Source organism: Gigantopelta aegis, chromosome 9 (genome assembly GCF_016097555.1).
Source record: "Gigantopelta aegis isolate Gae_Host chromosome 9, Gae_host_genome, whole genome shotgun sequence".
NCBI classification, from domain to species: Eukaryota; Metazoa; Mollusca; class Gastropoda; order Neomphalida; family Peltospiridae; genus Gigantopelta; species Gigantopelta aegis.
In genome coordinates this window covers 12,618,170-12,634,339 of record NC_054707.1, presented here as the reverse complement: position 1 = coordinate 12,634,339, position 16,170 = coordinate 12,618,170, and the positions used below count along the sequence as shown (strand labels likewise).

Here is a 16,170-nt window from a genome sequence, read left to right as displayed (position 1 = left end):
ACGGCAGTTGGCATTGGCTCCTCTGTTAAAGTTGGCTCCTGGATTACATGCACATACCGATACATGTTAGTAGATGTCATCCAGTGTTTCAGTAGTTTATCGCGTTGGGGTCACTTCCTCTCAAATGCATGCTATGTTTTTTACATCTTGGAGCCAAGTTTCCACATAACTGCACGGCTCATTAATTGTGCGTCAATCAGTGGGTGTAAGTAGAGAGGAGAAGACACTGGTCTTATCTAGAATTGGTTCGGCTGGTCTCAATGAGATTTATAGGGTCTTGGTAAGATCTATTGGCACTAAACGTATCTCACTGCTACCAGTGATCGACTCCCGTCTCCCAATAACTCACGGAAATACTTCCTGCAGGGAAGATAATGTTGTTGGAAGATGGTGTTGTTATGACACGGAAGTGTAGCAGAAAATCCACCACATGAAACAAGTTGATTAGGTGCCAGAAAAATGTCTTGTATGTTTGACTTGGCACCACAGTCAGTATAACGTTTATCGTTACATTGGTGTCGAACATTTAGTTGCATATTTACAGTTAACAAAATCATTGGTACCGGTATAACATTTATTACTACATTGGTGTCGAACATTTAGTTGCATATTTACAGTTAACAAAATCATTGGTACCGGTATAACGTTTATCGTTACATTGGTGTCGAACATTTAGTTGCATATTTACAGTTAACAAAATCATTGGTACCGGTATAACATTTATTACTACATTGGTGTCGAACATTTAGTTGCATATTTACAGTTAACAAAATCATTGGTACCGGTATAACGTTTATCGTTACATTGGTGTCGAACATTTAGTTGCATATTTACAGTTAACAAAATCATTGGTACTGGTATACCATTTATTACTACATTGGTGTCAAACATTTAGTTGCATATTTACAGTTAACAAAATCATTGGTACTGGTATACCATTTATTACTACATTGGTGTCAAACATTTAGTTGCATATTTACAGTTAACAAAATCATTGGTACCGGTATAACATTTATCACTACATTGGTATTGAACATTTGGTTGCATAGATGTACTTGTATATATACATGTAGTTAACAAAATCACTGGCAAATGTTTTTCGCTATATAGGTGTTAAAAATTAGTTTTTATTCTTAATTTAAGGTAACATAATCATTGGTATAACATTTATTATTATTTCTGTTGAATATTTTGCTGTAAACATGTAGCTACAACTGGCTGCTGTTAAGATATTACATGTAGTATTAAAGTTGTAGTCAAATATTAGAAGACAACAATATGTATGTTCTCAAAATAATTTTTAAATTCTGCATTAAAATTGCCTTTTGGCTAAAAGGAAAAAAGGAAAAAAAGGACCAAGAGTTATTGTGTATGTACTGAAAACATTAAAATGAAATGACATACATGTATAAGGCGTCAACGTTTTCAGATGAAGTTTAGTATAGGTATTTTATAATTGCTGTGCAGCACTTGTGTGAAAGCAAAAATAGAAATAACACTTTTTACAGTAAAATAGATTAAAACAGTACAGCTCAATGTTCATAATTTTATTATAAAGTTGACCTTTAAATGTCGTTAAAAATTGATGATGCACCTTTAAGAAAGCCACTTGAACTGATATATGTATGTGGATGATGCACCTTTAAGAAAGCCACTTGAACTGGCACATGTATGTGGCTGCATCTTGTGTCCAGATCAATGGTCCGTCATCAGATTGCTACTGTGAATGATGCACCTTTAAGAAAGCCACTTGAACTGGCACATGTATGTGGCTGCATCTTGTGTCCAGATCAATGGTCCGTCATCAGATTGCTACTGTGAATGATGCACCTTTAAGAAAGCCACTTGAACTGGCACATGTATGTGGCTGCATCTTGTGTCCAGATCAATGGTCCGTCATCAGATTGCTACTGTGGATGATGCACCTTTAAGAAAGCCACTTGAACTGGCACATGTATGTGACTGCATGTTGTGTCCAGATCGATGGTTTGTCATCAGGTTGCTACTGTGGATGATGCACCTTTAAGAAAGCCACTTGTTGATGTTGCATCTTTAAGAAAGCCACTTGAACTGGCACATGTATGTGGATAATGCACCTTTAAGAAAGCCACTTGAACTGGCACATGTATGTGGCTGCATGTTGTGTCCAGATCGATGGTTTGTCATCAGATTGCTGCTGGTTGTGATCATCTTCACAATTCTGCTTTCTCCACCAGCTAGTGACATCTTTCATTGAATTATTTCAGCCCACCGAACAAATAAGAATGTTATTTTTGTAAGTAAGGAAGGCATTATCTGATCATTATCATGGTTGTTGCACTGCAGAGAGATTGTAACATCGCCAATCAATATCAGTTATTTTCTCATTTATTCACAAACTAAAGTGCTGTTGCAAATGTAAAATTGTGTTTTTTTTGTAAATGTAATAATGGGATGCTATATATGTATGTGTTCACATAAAAAGGAACATTATTTATAAATTTTTGTCTGTAGAATAATATGCTGCTATACATTTAAAATAATTTTTTGTTGTAAATGTAAAATGTATTGTAGTAAATGTAAAACAGCGAAGTATTGCATTAAATGTAAAATAAAAATTTGAGCAGTAAATGTACAATGATAATATACTGTAATAAATGTAAAAAAACAAAAACAAAAAACACCTTTTGTAACTATTGCAGTACATTTAAAATTACATATAGTAAATTTAAAATAAATAAAGAATATTGCAGTAAATGTAAAATTATTCTAGATTACAGTATAACTGTAAAATAAACAATTTAGTGCTTTAAATGTAATTTTAGTATGTAAAATTTAGCAATATCATCCTGCATGATGCAGCATACATATATATACTTCTAATTTTAGTAACTGTAAAGTAAATAATTTAGTGCTGTAAATGTAATTTTAGTATCATGTAAAATCAGTAACTGTAAAATAAATTATTTAGTGCTGTAAATGTAATATTAATATCATGTAAAATCAGTAACTGTAAAATAAATTATTTAGTGCTGTAAATGTAATTTTAGTATCATGTAAAATTAGTAACTGTAAAATAAATAATTTTAGTCCTGTAAATGTAATTTTAGTAACATGTACATGTAAAATTAGTAACTGTAAAATAAACAATTTAATGCTGTAAATGTAATTTTAGTATGATGTAAAATCAGTAACTATAAAATAAACAGTTTAATGCTGTAAATGTAATTTTAGTATCATGTAAAATCAGTAACTGTAACATAAACAATTTAGTGCTGTAAATGTAATGTTAGTATGATGTAAGATTGAGTAATATCCTCCTCCACCAGTGCAGCATACACACACTTCTGTAGTTGAGTGCTCATCGATACATAAATAGATGAAGCTCAAACTCGAAGCTCGTTCATTTTATCAAAACACGTTTCGAGATTACAGATTCCCCTCTTCTGACGTCAAAGGCTCGGAGCTTATTAAATGAAATTGCGTCTCAGTTGAACCCTTAAGTTGAGGCTATATGTCTTTATCAAGTCCCGATACATCACCCGGTATTCGGAGCGGTATTTGGAGCGCGGTTGTCTTTGTGGGCTATTTGTATGCATTAGCTTGTCTTGCTGCAGCTGTAATTGGGGCCTGACAGTTTGCTTTCTGTGTGATATGTTACAGCCATCAGCATACACTGTTTTAACATGTCATTTACAAACCTCACTCTCTGCACCCACTAATCTGGTGTGTTTAGATTACTGTGCATCTATTTTGTCAACACTCTTGGGTATATTTAAAAAAACAAAGGGAAAAGATTTAGCCATTTAGAATTGATCATGTACATTATATTAAATTTTTTCCTGTGACGAAATTCTTCGATAATTATGTTTTGATGCAGTTGATAAATGAATCTAGGTCTCGTACAACTGTATTATCTCACCACTTCGCCATTTGGGACACCTCCACTGTTAGTGTGACATGCAGACCCTAGCTTTTAAATGCTACAACATATTTTTCACTATTAGAGCCATTTTTGATAATTAAATTAGAAGTTACTTACATTTTATTGTTTAGATATCCATTTCCATACATCAAAAGTGATTCTGGTCATCCAGCAGTTTACCCTGAAACACATTTTTTTCATAATTCTAAAAAGGCACATACCTTTGAGAAGTTACAGTTATAAAGATAAGCTTTAATCATTTGTTTTTTATGGCATTTCCCCATTTTAAAGTCACATATTCTCATTTCACTCTACTATAACTTTATCTAGATGGGTTACAGTTTGTAGATTAATCAAACTCAGTGTCCATTTTGGAACCAAGGTCTGCAAGTTTTAAGTGTATTCTGAACACATGGGAATAGACTTGTTTGTCATATAAATGTATACATACATAGTAAAAATGTCAGTATTGATGTTCGTACTTCGTATAAATTGGAGAAGTTTTTATTGAAGCTGAAAAATAAGCTTTAACAACATTGTACTTATATATATTTATAACTGTGACACAATCATGCCACTGTTTATGTAGCTGATTGATTTATTTTTATTTTTATTATATGTTAATAAGAACTTAGCCCAGCATGCCCATGGAATTGAAATCCATACTAACTAACCCAATGACCAACATTCCTTCATTCCCACTGTGCCGTCTGACTTATCTCTGTGGAGTGTAATTAAGCTTTTTGTTGTATCTATGGATCAGATCAGAACCAAATACCACCGTGAGACTAGCTATGATTGAGGTAATTTATCACACGGATGTAGACTGGTACATATACACTGGTACATATACACTGGTACATATACACTGGTACATATACACTACTTTCAGCGGTGGGTGTCTTCACTATAGCAGTGCATGTAACGTGTGTGTTGCATGCCGTGGCCATTCTCTGGCAGGCTCCCAGTAGACTGATGGTCATATGTTTAATTTGAAAACAGTTTGCACTTCATTCATTCATTCCATTTCTACTTACTTACTTTCGTGCTTTTATCCAATTAAGGTTCAAGCATTCTGTCTTGGGCACACTGCTACAAATTAGGCAAATTATAGGGCAAGGCCATTTGTCCTAGACCAAAGGAGATTTTGATTTAGAGCATTATATGGCTAGAAGGCAAGGCAGTAAGTCAACTTTCATTAATATATATATACAGAACTTCACATACTTTGTTTTCGCTTCCTATTTATTGCACAAGTTTATTTTGCGCAAGAATATATACCATGAGACCGCATAGCAGTTAAGTGGTATATTCTTTCGCAAAATAAACAAGTTCAATAAATAGGAAGCATAAACAAAGTATGTGAACTTCTGTATTTAATACATACCTTCGTTTATGTTTTATAAAAACGTTTTTTAATTTAACGTCATAACAACACTTTGTTAAATCTATGATCAAGACTCCTTTCATGGATTCACTTAATGTTAAGAATCATACTCTGTGGCAGCATTGTGTAATGTTTCAAATACGATGTGACGTCATTTGTAAATCATATATGACGTCAGTAAATAAAAGGCACTAACTGCAGTAAAAATAAAAAGGGAATTCCCCATTTAAAAGTTCCGGTCCAGATGGCACATATATGTAATACAAAATAAATTTATTACACGTTTTGAAAATGTCTTTATCACTATAGTAAGACTGAATAGGTATATAATAAAAGAAAAGTACCCATTGTATAATAATATAACAACATTCAGGAGTTGTGTTTGAGTATGATAGCCAGTTAGTACCATGTGAAATAAGGCACAGTCAGTTTGGCCATGATACTCTTGTTTAATTTTTCAGGGCATTGGGGCATATGACTAGGTCATTGCAGCAATTTGCCGTATGGCCGTTGTTAAATTCGAGTCCTGCCCTGCTAAGTCTTCGCCTTGAGTAAAATCAAGGCAAGGTGAAGAGTTATCAAATAAAGTTTCAAAAGGAATTCATTAAAAGGTTTATTGCAAGGCATTCAATTTGCAGCTCTCCTAAACCTTTCCATGCAAATCAGGCAAATGTAGAGGGGAACGTGTGTGTGTGTATATCACTTGCCTTTCCTGATGAAGACAGCAGCTATTATAATCTTCTTCATCATCATCATCATCATCTGTATGTTTTCCACCCATCTCATGATCATCATTTTTTATGATGATGACATCCACATCGCTATTAATTTTGAAAACCAACAAAAAACCCAACCCAAACAAAAACACACAAGAAAACCAACATGGTAAATTGGTAGAGAATTAGCAAACCTAACGGGGCCATGCACTTGAATATCCAGAAAACAGAACATAGCATTTTTTTTTAATTGAAAGAAACCTGATCTTCAAACTGCATGGTAATCTTGCGGGAGACAAGGAAGTGTTAGAAACGGTGCATGTGTCAGATCGATGGGGCTGCTGTGAGCAGGGGAAGCTCTTCCACCAGGTGATACCTCATCTGTGCAGTCATAAATATCTCCACCTGATAGCTGGGGCATCACAGAATACTAAAAAAAACCCCACAGCAATCTTCGTGGAATACCAGGGGGAAATGATGCTTCCTCCGATAGTGGAGAAATGTTCCATAGTCAATACATGTAGTCACGGTGTTGCTTCTAGTCCACGTGGAAACTTGTTTGTCAATTGTTTTAGGCACGAGCCGAATGTATTGGTGAAATACACGAAGGTGTTTTGTATGAAATCAACACCCGATCTGTATTTCCTCCACATGTGTCAGTTTCCTTACATGTACATGTGTGTGTTTGTTATTATCATCTTTTATGCATGTACAGATTTTAGAGAGGTACCAAGTCTAAATAGGTATTTTTTTTATTGTTGTTGTTAGAGTGGTGTTCCAATTTATTGTGTTTGTGTAGCATTGCTACAGGTTCCTGAGAACTGACAATGTATTTTTAATTGTCTGGTTAAGTCAAGTCTGTGTATCTGTTTTAATGGTCTGGTTAAATCAAGTTCAGCTAGATATCTGTTTTTTTATTGGTCTGGTTAAGTCAAGTTCAGCTAGATATCTGTTTTTTTATTGGTCTGGTTAAGTCAAGTCTAGATATTTGTTTTTATTGGTTTGGTTAAGTCAAGTCTATGTATCTGTTTTTATTGGTCTGGTTAAGTCAAGTCTAGATATCTGTTTTTATCGGTCTGGTTAAGTCAAGTCTAGATATCTGTTTTTATTAATCTGGTAATGTAAAGTCTAGGTATCTTTTTTTATTGCTCTGGTTAAGTCCTGTGGCAGTCTGTGAGATGTTCAATATCATCTGTCACCCCTATTGAGAGGTCATTGATTTTCTTGAATATTGATCTGCAGTTTTGCATCTTCATTCTCTCCTAGTCACTTGTGAACAATGATTTTTACACCCTTAATTCTAACACTACATGTATAATGTAACTGTGAGACCATGTTGGTGGTAATCATTAAACAAACTGTCTCCTAGATTATCACCTGTCCATTAAAGTATACATGTACTGCTACTACTACTATTACTACTATTACTGCTGCTGCTGCTGCTACTACTACTACTACTATTACTGTTACTACTGCTACTACTATTACTACTACTACTACTGTTACTACTGCTACTACAATTACTACTACTGCTACTACTACTACTACTGCTACTACTACTACTACTGTTACTACTACTATTACTACTGCTACTACTACTGCTGCTACTGCTACTACTACTACTACTACTACTACTACTACTATTACTATTATTACTACTACTACTACTACTTCCACTATCAACACCACCACAACCAACACAATCACCACTACTACTATATTACTACTACTACTACTACCACCACCACCACCACCACCACCACTACCATCACCATCACCACCACCACCATCACATCTTTTTATGTTAAATCATCCTGGAATTATTTACAAAAAACAATGTTCATGGAAGCTGGGAAGGACTACTACTACAACCACTTCTACTGCTACTTCTGCTGCTACTGCTGCTACTACTACTACTATTACTGCTACTGCTACTACTGTTGCTGCTACTACTATACTACTGCTGCTGCTGCTACTATTATTACTGCTACTGCTGCTGCTGCTACTGCTACTACTGCTGCTACTACTATTACTGCTGCTGCTACTACTGCTACTGCTGTTACTACTACTGCTGCTACTGCTGCTACTACTATTACTACAATTGCTGCTCTAAATACTACTTTGTAACTACTATCATATGGTGATTGACTTTTATAAGTCAGTAATGTAGTTATTGATAAACTATGTTAATACAGTTGAGCAAGGCATCCACGTAGTGTGACATGTGAGAAAGTTCCTGAGGGATCCTACATGGCTGTTTCTTGGGCTTGGCTTGCATTGTTGTATTTAATATGATCCTGTTTATCAATTCCGGTCCTGCCAGAATTGATCACAGAGTAGGTGACCTGCACCTGAAACATACACATATCATCACTGGCATCTGTGAACATTTTCACATCAAGATTATACTGTGTTGTCTTGTGTTTCAACAGTTGGATATAAAAATGATGTGTTGTGTCTAAACATTTTGACATCACAGTTGTCCTTTTTGAATGTGTTGGTATTCAATATTTTGACATGACTGTTAATCCATATTGTGTATAGTTTAACATTTAGACATTTCAGAATTATTCATTATTCTTTTGACATCAGAATTGTTCTGTTATTTAGACATCTGATTTATTGTGTGTTATATGACAAGACATTTTAAATTTGATTTTAGCAGCAGAATTATTGTATTATTTTGACTTTAATTATTCTGTGTTATTTAGACAACAGAATTTCGTGTTATTATAAAGGAATTTTTATATGTGATTTTGATAGAATTATTTTGTGATGTTGACATAAGAAATATTGTGTTATTTTAGATACATTGTATTACAAGTATTCTGTGTTATTTGACAAAGGAATTTGTTTGTGTCTCCGTTGTGACAATTTGAGGCTTTGAACAGTAAATCAAACAAACAGATGTACCTGTCTCTAGGTAATTATTCTCCTCACAACTGTCTTGGGGTTTTTTTTCCTCTCTGTTTTTTTTTTTTTTTTTTTTTGTGTACCTTCCATGCTTGACTTGGCCTGAGCCCAGCTGTCTGCTGTGTTTTTGTGTGTTGCTTGCATCGGTAATACAGCAGCAGTATCATTGGTAATGAGTAAATTAACCAGACTGGTTTTCCGTTTTGCAGGAGGAACAAAGAGCCCGGCTAAAAGCGGAAAAGATAAGGATTGCCCTGGAGAAGATAAAGCAAGCCAAAATACGCAAGGTGAGATTTCACCAAACTTTTTAGTGATACACTTTAGTCGTATAGATAAAAAAAAAATCACATTTAATTTGCTAAATTGCCAAAATGTATTTGAATTGAAATAAGTACATGTATTAAAACTTGATTAATACACTGTCACAGTTATTAGTATGAATTGAATAAGTACATGTATTACATGTATTAAAACTTGATTAATATATTGCAACAGTTATTAGTTTGAATTGAAATAAGTACATGTATTAAAACTTGATTAATACACTGTCACAGTTATTAGAATGAATTGAAATAAGTACATGTATTAAAACTTGATTAATACACTGTCACAGTTATTAGAATGAATTGAAATAAGTACATGTATTAAAACTTGATTAATACACTGTCACAGTTATTAGTATGAATTGAATAAGTACATGTATTACATGTATTAAAACTTGATTAATATATTGCAACAGTTATTAGTTTGAATTGAAATAAGTACATGTAATAAAACTTGTATAAAATACACTGTAACAGTTATTAGTATGAATTGAAATAAGTACATGTAATAAAACTTGTATAAAATACACTGTAACAGTTATTAGTATGAATTGAAATAAGTACACATATTAAAAGTTGATTAATACACTATGGCAATTATTAAGCTTAGAAATTTCAGATACTATAACCTGTGAAAAAGATGTGGGCATATAAATTTTGGATTGTTCGTGCCCAGCTTCAAGTTGCAAAATCTATACACACACATTATTTTCCAGATTAGAGTTCACATACATAAGGCAATGTCTCAATATCTTGAAATTTGTGCTAAGTTGCATATTGGCAAGAGAAAAACTGTACAATCTTGATCAGAGCCCCTTCCCACAAAGTGATCTTAGCCCTAAGATCACCTTAAGTGCATATATTAGCTGTGCAGTTAGGTGATCTTAGGGTTAAGATCATTTCGTGGAACAGGACCCAGGGCCCAATTTCACAAAACATTGTAAGCCTAGTTTTGCAGGTAAACGTAAATCTACGACTAAACCACAATTTTTATTACTATTATAGTACAACAAATATAGTTGAAAGTACACGTTTTTCACGTTCTTTTATTCTTAACATGCTTCATCTTCTGTAATGATGTAAATTTCTTTGTGAAATAGATGCCAAACATGCGTAAATGTATGCCCGGTATAACTGATAGTCGCAGATGTAAACTTACTATGTTTTGTAAAATAGGCCCCTGGTTTACAGCATTTGTTTGCAGAGTGCATTTCATAATTAATACTATTGAAATGATCTGATGACACCTGACTAAACTATTAGCTAGCTCTAGTGGTGTCATTAAACAAGACAAAAGTTTATTTATTATGGACCATATTTACGAAGCCTGTTTTTCTTAAATTCAGCAGTTGAAGCATTGAAAATGTATGTAGTTACACACATGTAAGTCAAAAACAGGCTTTGTAAAATCTGGCCCGATTTGTCTAAACTACACACATACAACTTTTTGTTGGTTCATAATCATATGGATCCATTTTTAAAGAGCATACTGGACTACAGTTTGAATAATGATTAGTTAGTTAGCCCATTTCTTTTCCATTCATTATTAACACCCCCACATGTTGAACCAGCGGATCGATATCAATTCGTCGTTTCCTCCGGGGATGACTAAATAATGGTACGGTATTTTAGTGATTCAATCACGGCCTGCTACTCTCTCTAAATTGCTGCTGGTGAACTCTGGTCACGCTCTAAGGTCAAGGTCACAAAATCTGTCTACTCTTTAAAGATGGAAAGTACGGGTTTTTTACGGAATCAGTTTGCAATTATTAAATCATTTACTTTACACTCAGACAAATTAATCTGCCAGTGTGATTGATTAACTGTTTAGTATTTCTGCACTCAAAAACATCTGCTGATATACACAGAATTTGTCTTATAGGATTGCGTTTAGTCACGAAAGCATCTGTTTATACACATAACCAGAGGCTTTTACAGATGATTAAAATTATATCAATATTTTTTCAATTGTATGATCCTTTTTTTTTTTGAATTATTTGTACGCCATTGTTGCCATTTTTTATTTGTTTTCCTTCAGATTATTTGTTCAACAGTGGTACTGCTAAGTTATTTGAGTTGATGTAATATTATATTTGTTCTTTTCAGTTGTTTATAGTCATTAGTAAAAGATGCCAACAATATGTTATTGAAGCGTTAAAAAAATGAGAACAATAAGTTCTTTGATTGATACAAATGTTTTTATTTTAGTTTGTTAGCATTTGTGAAAAATGGCAACAGTAGGTTATTGTATCCGAGTTCTTTGATTGATACAAATGTTCTGCTTTTCAGTTGTTTGTGAGAACATTTCCAAAAGAAGACAGCAGTATTAATTGTCCGAGTTCCTTGTTTAATCAAAGTTTGTGCGAGCTTTTGCGAAAGATGGCAGCAATATTATCTGAGATCTTTGATTAATACACTTTTGTTTTTCATTTGTTTGTTTGATCATTTGTGAAAGATGATAGCAAAATGAAATATTATTTGAGTTTCTTGATTAATAAAACTTTGTTTTTCACTTGTTTCTTCAAGCATTTGCAAAAGATGGGAGCAATATTATCCAAGTTCCTTGATTAATATAATTTTATTTTCCAGTTGTTCGTGCGAGCGTTTGCGAAAGATGGAAGCAGTAAGAGTATCCTGGTGGATGAGAAGATGACCGTGGGTCATGTGACCAGCCTGCTGACTGATAAAAACCACATGCGACTCAACACCAAGCTGACGGTCATCGAACACATGCCGGATCTCTTCATGGGTATGTGTGTACATGTTGTAGTTGTAAAGAATATCAGATTCTATTCATGGGTATGTACTTCTGGGTTGTACAAATATCAGATTCTATTCATGGGTATGTACTTCTGGGTTGTACAAATATCAGATCTGTTCATGGGTATGTACTTCTGGGTTGTACAAATATCAGATTCTGTTCATGGGTATGTACTTCTGGGTTGTACAAATATCAGATTCTGTTCATGGGTATGTACTTCTGGGTTGTACAAATATCAGATTCTGTTCATGAGTATGTACTTCTGGGTTGTACAAATATCAGATTCTGTTCATGGGTATGTACTTCTGGGTTGTACAAATATCAGATTCTGTTCATGAGTATGTACTTCTGGGTTATAGCATCTAGTAGTTCCGAGGAATTATCTTTTACTTATTTTGGGTGCAGCTTGACAGAGGAGTGTGTCATTCTTAGACCATAGACCATTAAATGATCATGGTAACTTTAGGGATAGTTCATTTGCACTGCCCCTCCATAGATCCTTTTTTTTTGGTGGGGAGGGGCAGATTGGGGGGGGGGGGGTTCTTTCTTTGGAAGGTCCATGTTCAATTCTGTACCCCCAAACCAGGGTGAAAACATAACTGAATGCAGGCCGTGAATTTAGCCTGATGCTGTGTTTCCTTGAATCCTAGATTTTGGCTCAGAAGTATGAGATTGTGAGACAGAATCACAAAATATCTGATTGTAGAGCTTGGTGCATGTACAGACATTTCCTTTCAGTTTCCACGCTAATGCTGATGCATAGCTTCTGTACTCTGACTTCAGTGGACTTGGTTTGAGTTTGGAGTTTTCCTTCTCCTAGGAGAGTTTCCGTACTAGGATTCTGAGCCTCTCCAGCCCAGTTTTGATTTTGGAGTTTGCTTCTCCTAGACGGTTGTCTTTCTTGACTCAAGTTCTCTGTTTGTCTGGTCCATATTAGTCTAGTCTACCCTTTTACCAGTCCAGCTTGGGTGACCCTACTAGGAGCTGATTGTCCAGCTGGCATAGCTCTCTGAGTCATTGAGACAAGCAAGCTACCTCACCATGTCAAGGAATGGACCATGAGACAGAGAAAATATCTATATTAGATCACGTTTATGATTCTGGTAGAATGCTAAAAAAAAAAAAAAATCCTCCAAATTCAATGCCTGGTATGTTTGCAGTATGGACATTTGTATGACCACATGTGCAGCCTTTGTATACCAGGAAGCTATAAATCTAGAATACAGGGATACTGCTCCACCAATAATCATGATTATAGTTCTGACATAAATTGTAATGACAGACTTCATGTTCATAAAATGATGTCACTGGAGTCTCAGCCATTCCAGTTTATGGACATTGTACAACTCATGAGTGAAGACACATGGTTGATTGGCACCGAAAACATAATCATAACATTTTTGTGAGTTTTAAAAGTATTGGTTTAAGCTCAGAGCTGCACTATTTCTTCCCAATACTCATTGATTCAGCCTGACATTATCTATGTTTCTGGTAAAATAAAAGTTTATTGTAAAAAACAGTAGAAAAGAAATCAAAACACAAACACAGCTGCTGTTTTATTAAACTTGTGTATTTCCACAACTCATGGATAGGATCACATCCTTGATAGACATGTCTTGTAACACTATTCAGTTAATAATTAATCCGATCTTTTGAATGATAATGTGACAAATATTGATTTCTTATGTGGATTAGAGATAGCAGCTAATGGAAATGAAGAAAGGTTCACTACGGAGGCCTCGCCCAACCAGTTGAAGTGATTAAAAAACAACCTTTCTTTGATCACCTTCACTTAGCCATGTCATGATCTCTGCAATGAAATCAATGTCTCATTGTAAAAATACTAGATGCCAAATCCTTTGTGAACAGTAGCAGATTAATGGTGAAAAATATATATATACGGATTGTCAGTTATCTGAGTCTTTGAGGCAATGATTTAGCACCACAAAACCATATAGCAAACAATAAAAGTCTCATCATGTTAAAAACTTCTCCCTCTTAAAGTTAAATAGAGAAGTGACTTCACCCTATCATCTCCTCTGATTATGGGAAGACACTTAAAGTATGATCCATGCTAAATATCTAAATATTAAAACAACAATTGTGAGAGCAGCTATGATACCTAGTTTCTATATTTCTTTGGCATCCAATAACACTGCCATCATCTGGCAACGGTCTGTCCTAACTCTACTATGTCTGGAAAGCACATAAATATTTATTAGTGTCTTTTCGGTTATTATTTTCTCTCTAAATATTATTATTATATTAACCAATAATGTCAGCTTAGGTTCTTGGTCCATCCAGTGATGTTTTTTTTTATGGCCTTGGGTTATGACTTTGCAAGAAAAACTTCTTGTTCAGAAAAATAGCATGAAAAACAGCTGGATTTGGCCAGAAAACAGAGTTGTGGGGGCGAACTGGAACAGTCTTGTTCTAAATGTGTCCAGTAAAGCACTCCATTGCTATACTCGGAGGGTTCTTAATTATTATCAGTCTTTTAAATGTCATTGAGGCAGTTCCATTGAAACAACTAGAATGTATTCTGGCAGTAGAATACCTTTCTAAGTTAAGAGCATCAACAAATATGATACCATGTAGGATATTTCCACCAGTTTTTATCCATTTTTAAAGTTATTTTTCCTTTGTGATCTCAGAAAAGTATCACTATGTTACGTAAGTGCCATAACTGTTAATAATAAATGAATCAAAACTATAGTGCACTGTTGTTGCATGTCGTTGACTTGTTGCAAAGCTTACTAGAACACTTCAACTACTTTTTTTCTTCTAAAAACAATGTCTGTAGTTTTGAGGGTATGGATGTTTTTCCATTTTACCCTCTAGAAAAAAATACTCTGCCATGTGCAACCATACATATATGCTTTAGCTTGTGGTGTGATTAAACAAACCAGGTCACTAATATACTCGAGATTGTGGTTCAATACAGATAAATGTATTTACGGTTGTTGAACCTAATAAACGCTTGTGCATTTTCCTGTGGCAATACATTTGCTTTCAAGTACAATGCAATTACATCAGGAAATACTTCATGCACTTTCACATGGTAGTATTTTCAAGTACGTGTAATTATGCTGGGGAAATAGCTTTTTAAATTTTAGGTGGAGTCTTTTTAATTCTTGACTTTGACCATAGAACTAGCCTCGGTGGCGTTGTGGTTAGGCCATCGGTCCACAGGCTGGTAGGTATTGGGTTTGGATCCCAGTCGAGGCATGCGATTTTTAATCCAGATACCGACTCCAAACCCTGAGTGAGTGCTCCGCAAGGCTCAATGGGTAGGTGTAAACCACTTGCACCGACCAGTGATCCATAACTGGTTCAACAAAGGCCATGGTTTGTGCTATCCTGCCTGTGGGAAGCGCAAATAAAAGATACCTTGCTGCTAATCGGAAAGAGTAGTCCATGTAGTGGCGACAGAGGGTTTCCTCACAAAATCTGTGTGGTCCTTAACCATATGTCTGATGCCATATAACCGTAAATAAAATGTGTTGAGTGCATCGTTAAATAAAATATTTCTTTCTTTCTTTTTCTTTCTTTGACCATAGAAATTGGAGCTTATTGGTACATAGAGAATAATACAGTAACGTGAGTGGCCATTAGATACCATTTATCTCACAACGAGTTGTTTTAAAATGTATCTTAACGAGTGAAAGCGAGTCTGATACATTTTTAAACAACTTGTGAGATAAATGGTATCTAACGGACACGGATGTATTATTCTCTTTCTTACATATCCTAAAAAACCCAGGTTTTAACAAATTTTAACATTACTTTTGATTAAAAGTTATTTACAGCCGTTGCACTTGTATCTGACTTAAGCGTCACACACATGATTGCCAGGTTAACTAAGTTGCAGTGTAATCAATTTCCACTGCTGTTTTTTTATTGGACGTATGGCATTGGTGGCCTGGTCATCACCTAGGAGCAGCCAGTCGTATGTCTTGAAATTGTTAACACACATATGTGTGTAAACAGCTATGTGTTATCAAAAAATATACATGGTGTTCTCACCAACGGGTGTGTAAGAAAAAAATATATACATATCTGTAAAAATAGGAGAATATAAATAATACCTTTATAAATGATACTGAGCTTTTAGTTTCCAGCTTACATACGGGAAATAAAAGATAAAAGTACAATCAGTAACAAAG

At 34.6% G+C, this 16,170-nt stretch overlaps 1 protein-coding gene across 2 annotated transcripts in view; it reads left to right on the top strand.

The window, feature by feature from the left end:
* LOC121381277 (ras-associated and pleckstrin homology domains-containing protein 1-like) overlaps window positions 1-16,170 on the top strand; it is a 175,986-nt gene that overhangs the window by 147,674 nt on the left and 12,142 nt on the right. For both annotated transcript variants that reach the window (XM_041510522.1, XM_041510523.1), the window contains 2 exons: window positions 9,130-9,207; window positions 11,833-11,992. In XM_041510522.1, coding sequence (XP_041366456.1) covers window positions 9,130-9,207; window positions 11,833-11,992 — 238 coding nt within the window. The remainder of the gene's footprint in view (window positions 1-9,129; window positions 9,208-11,832; window positions 11,993-16,170) is intronic.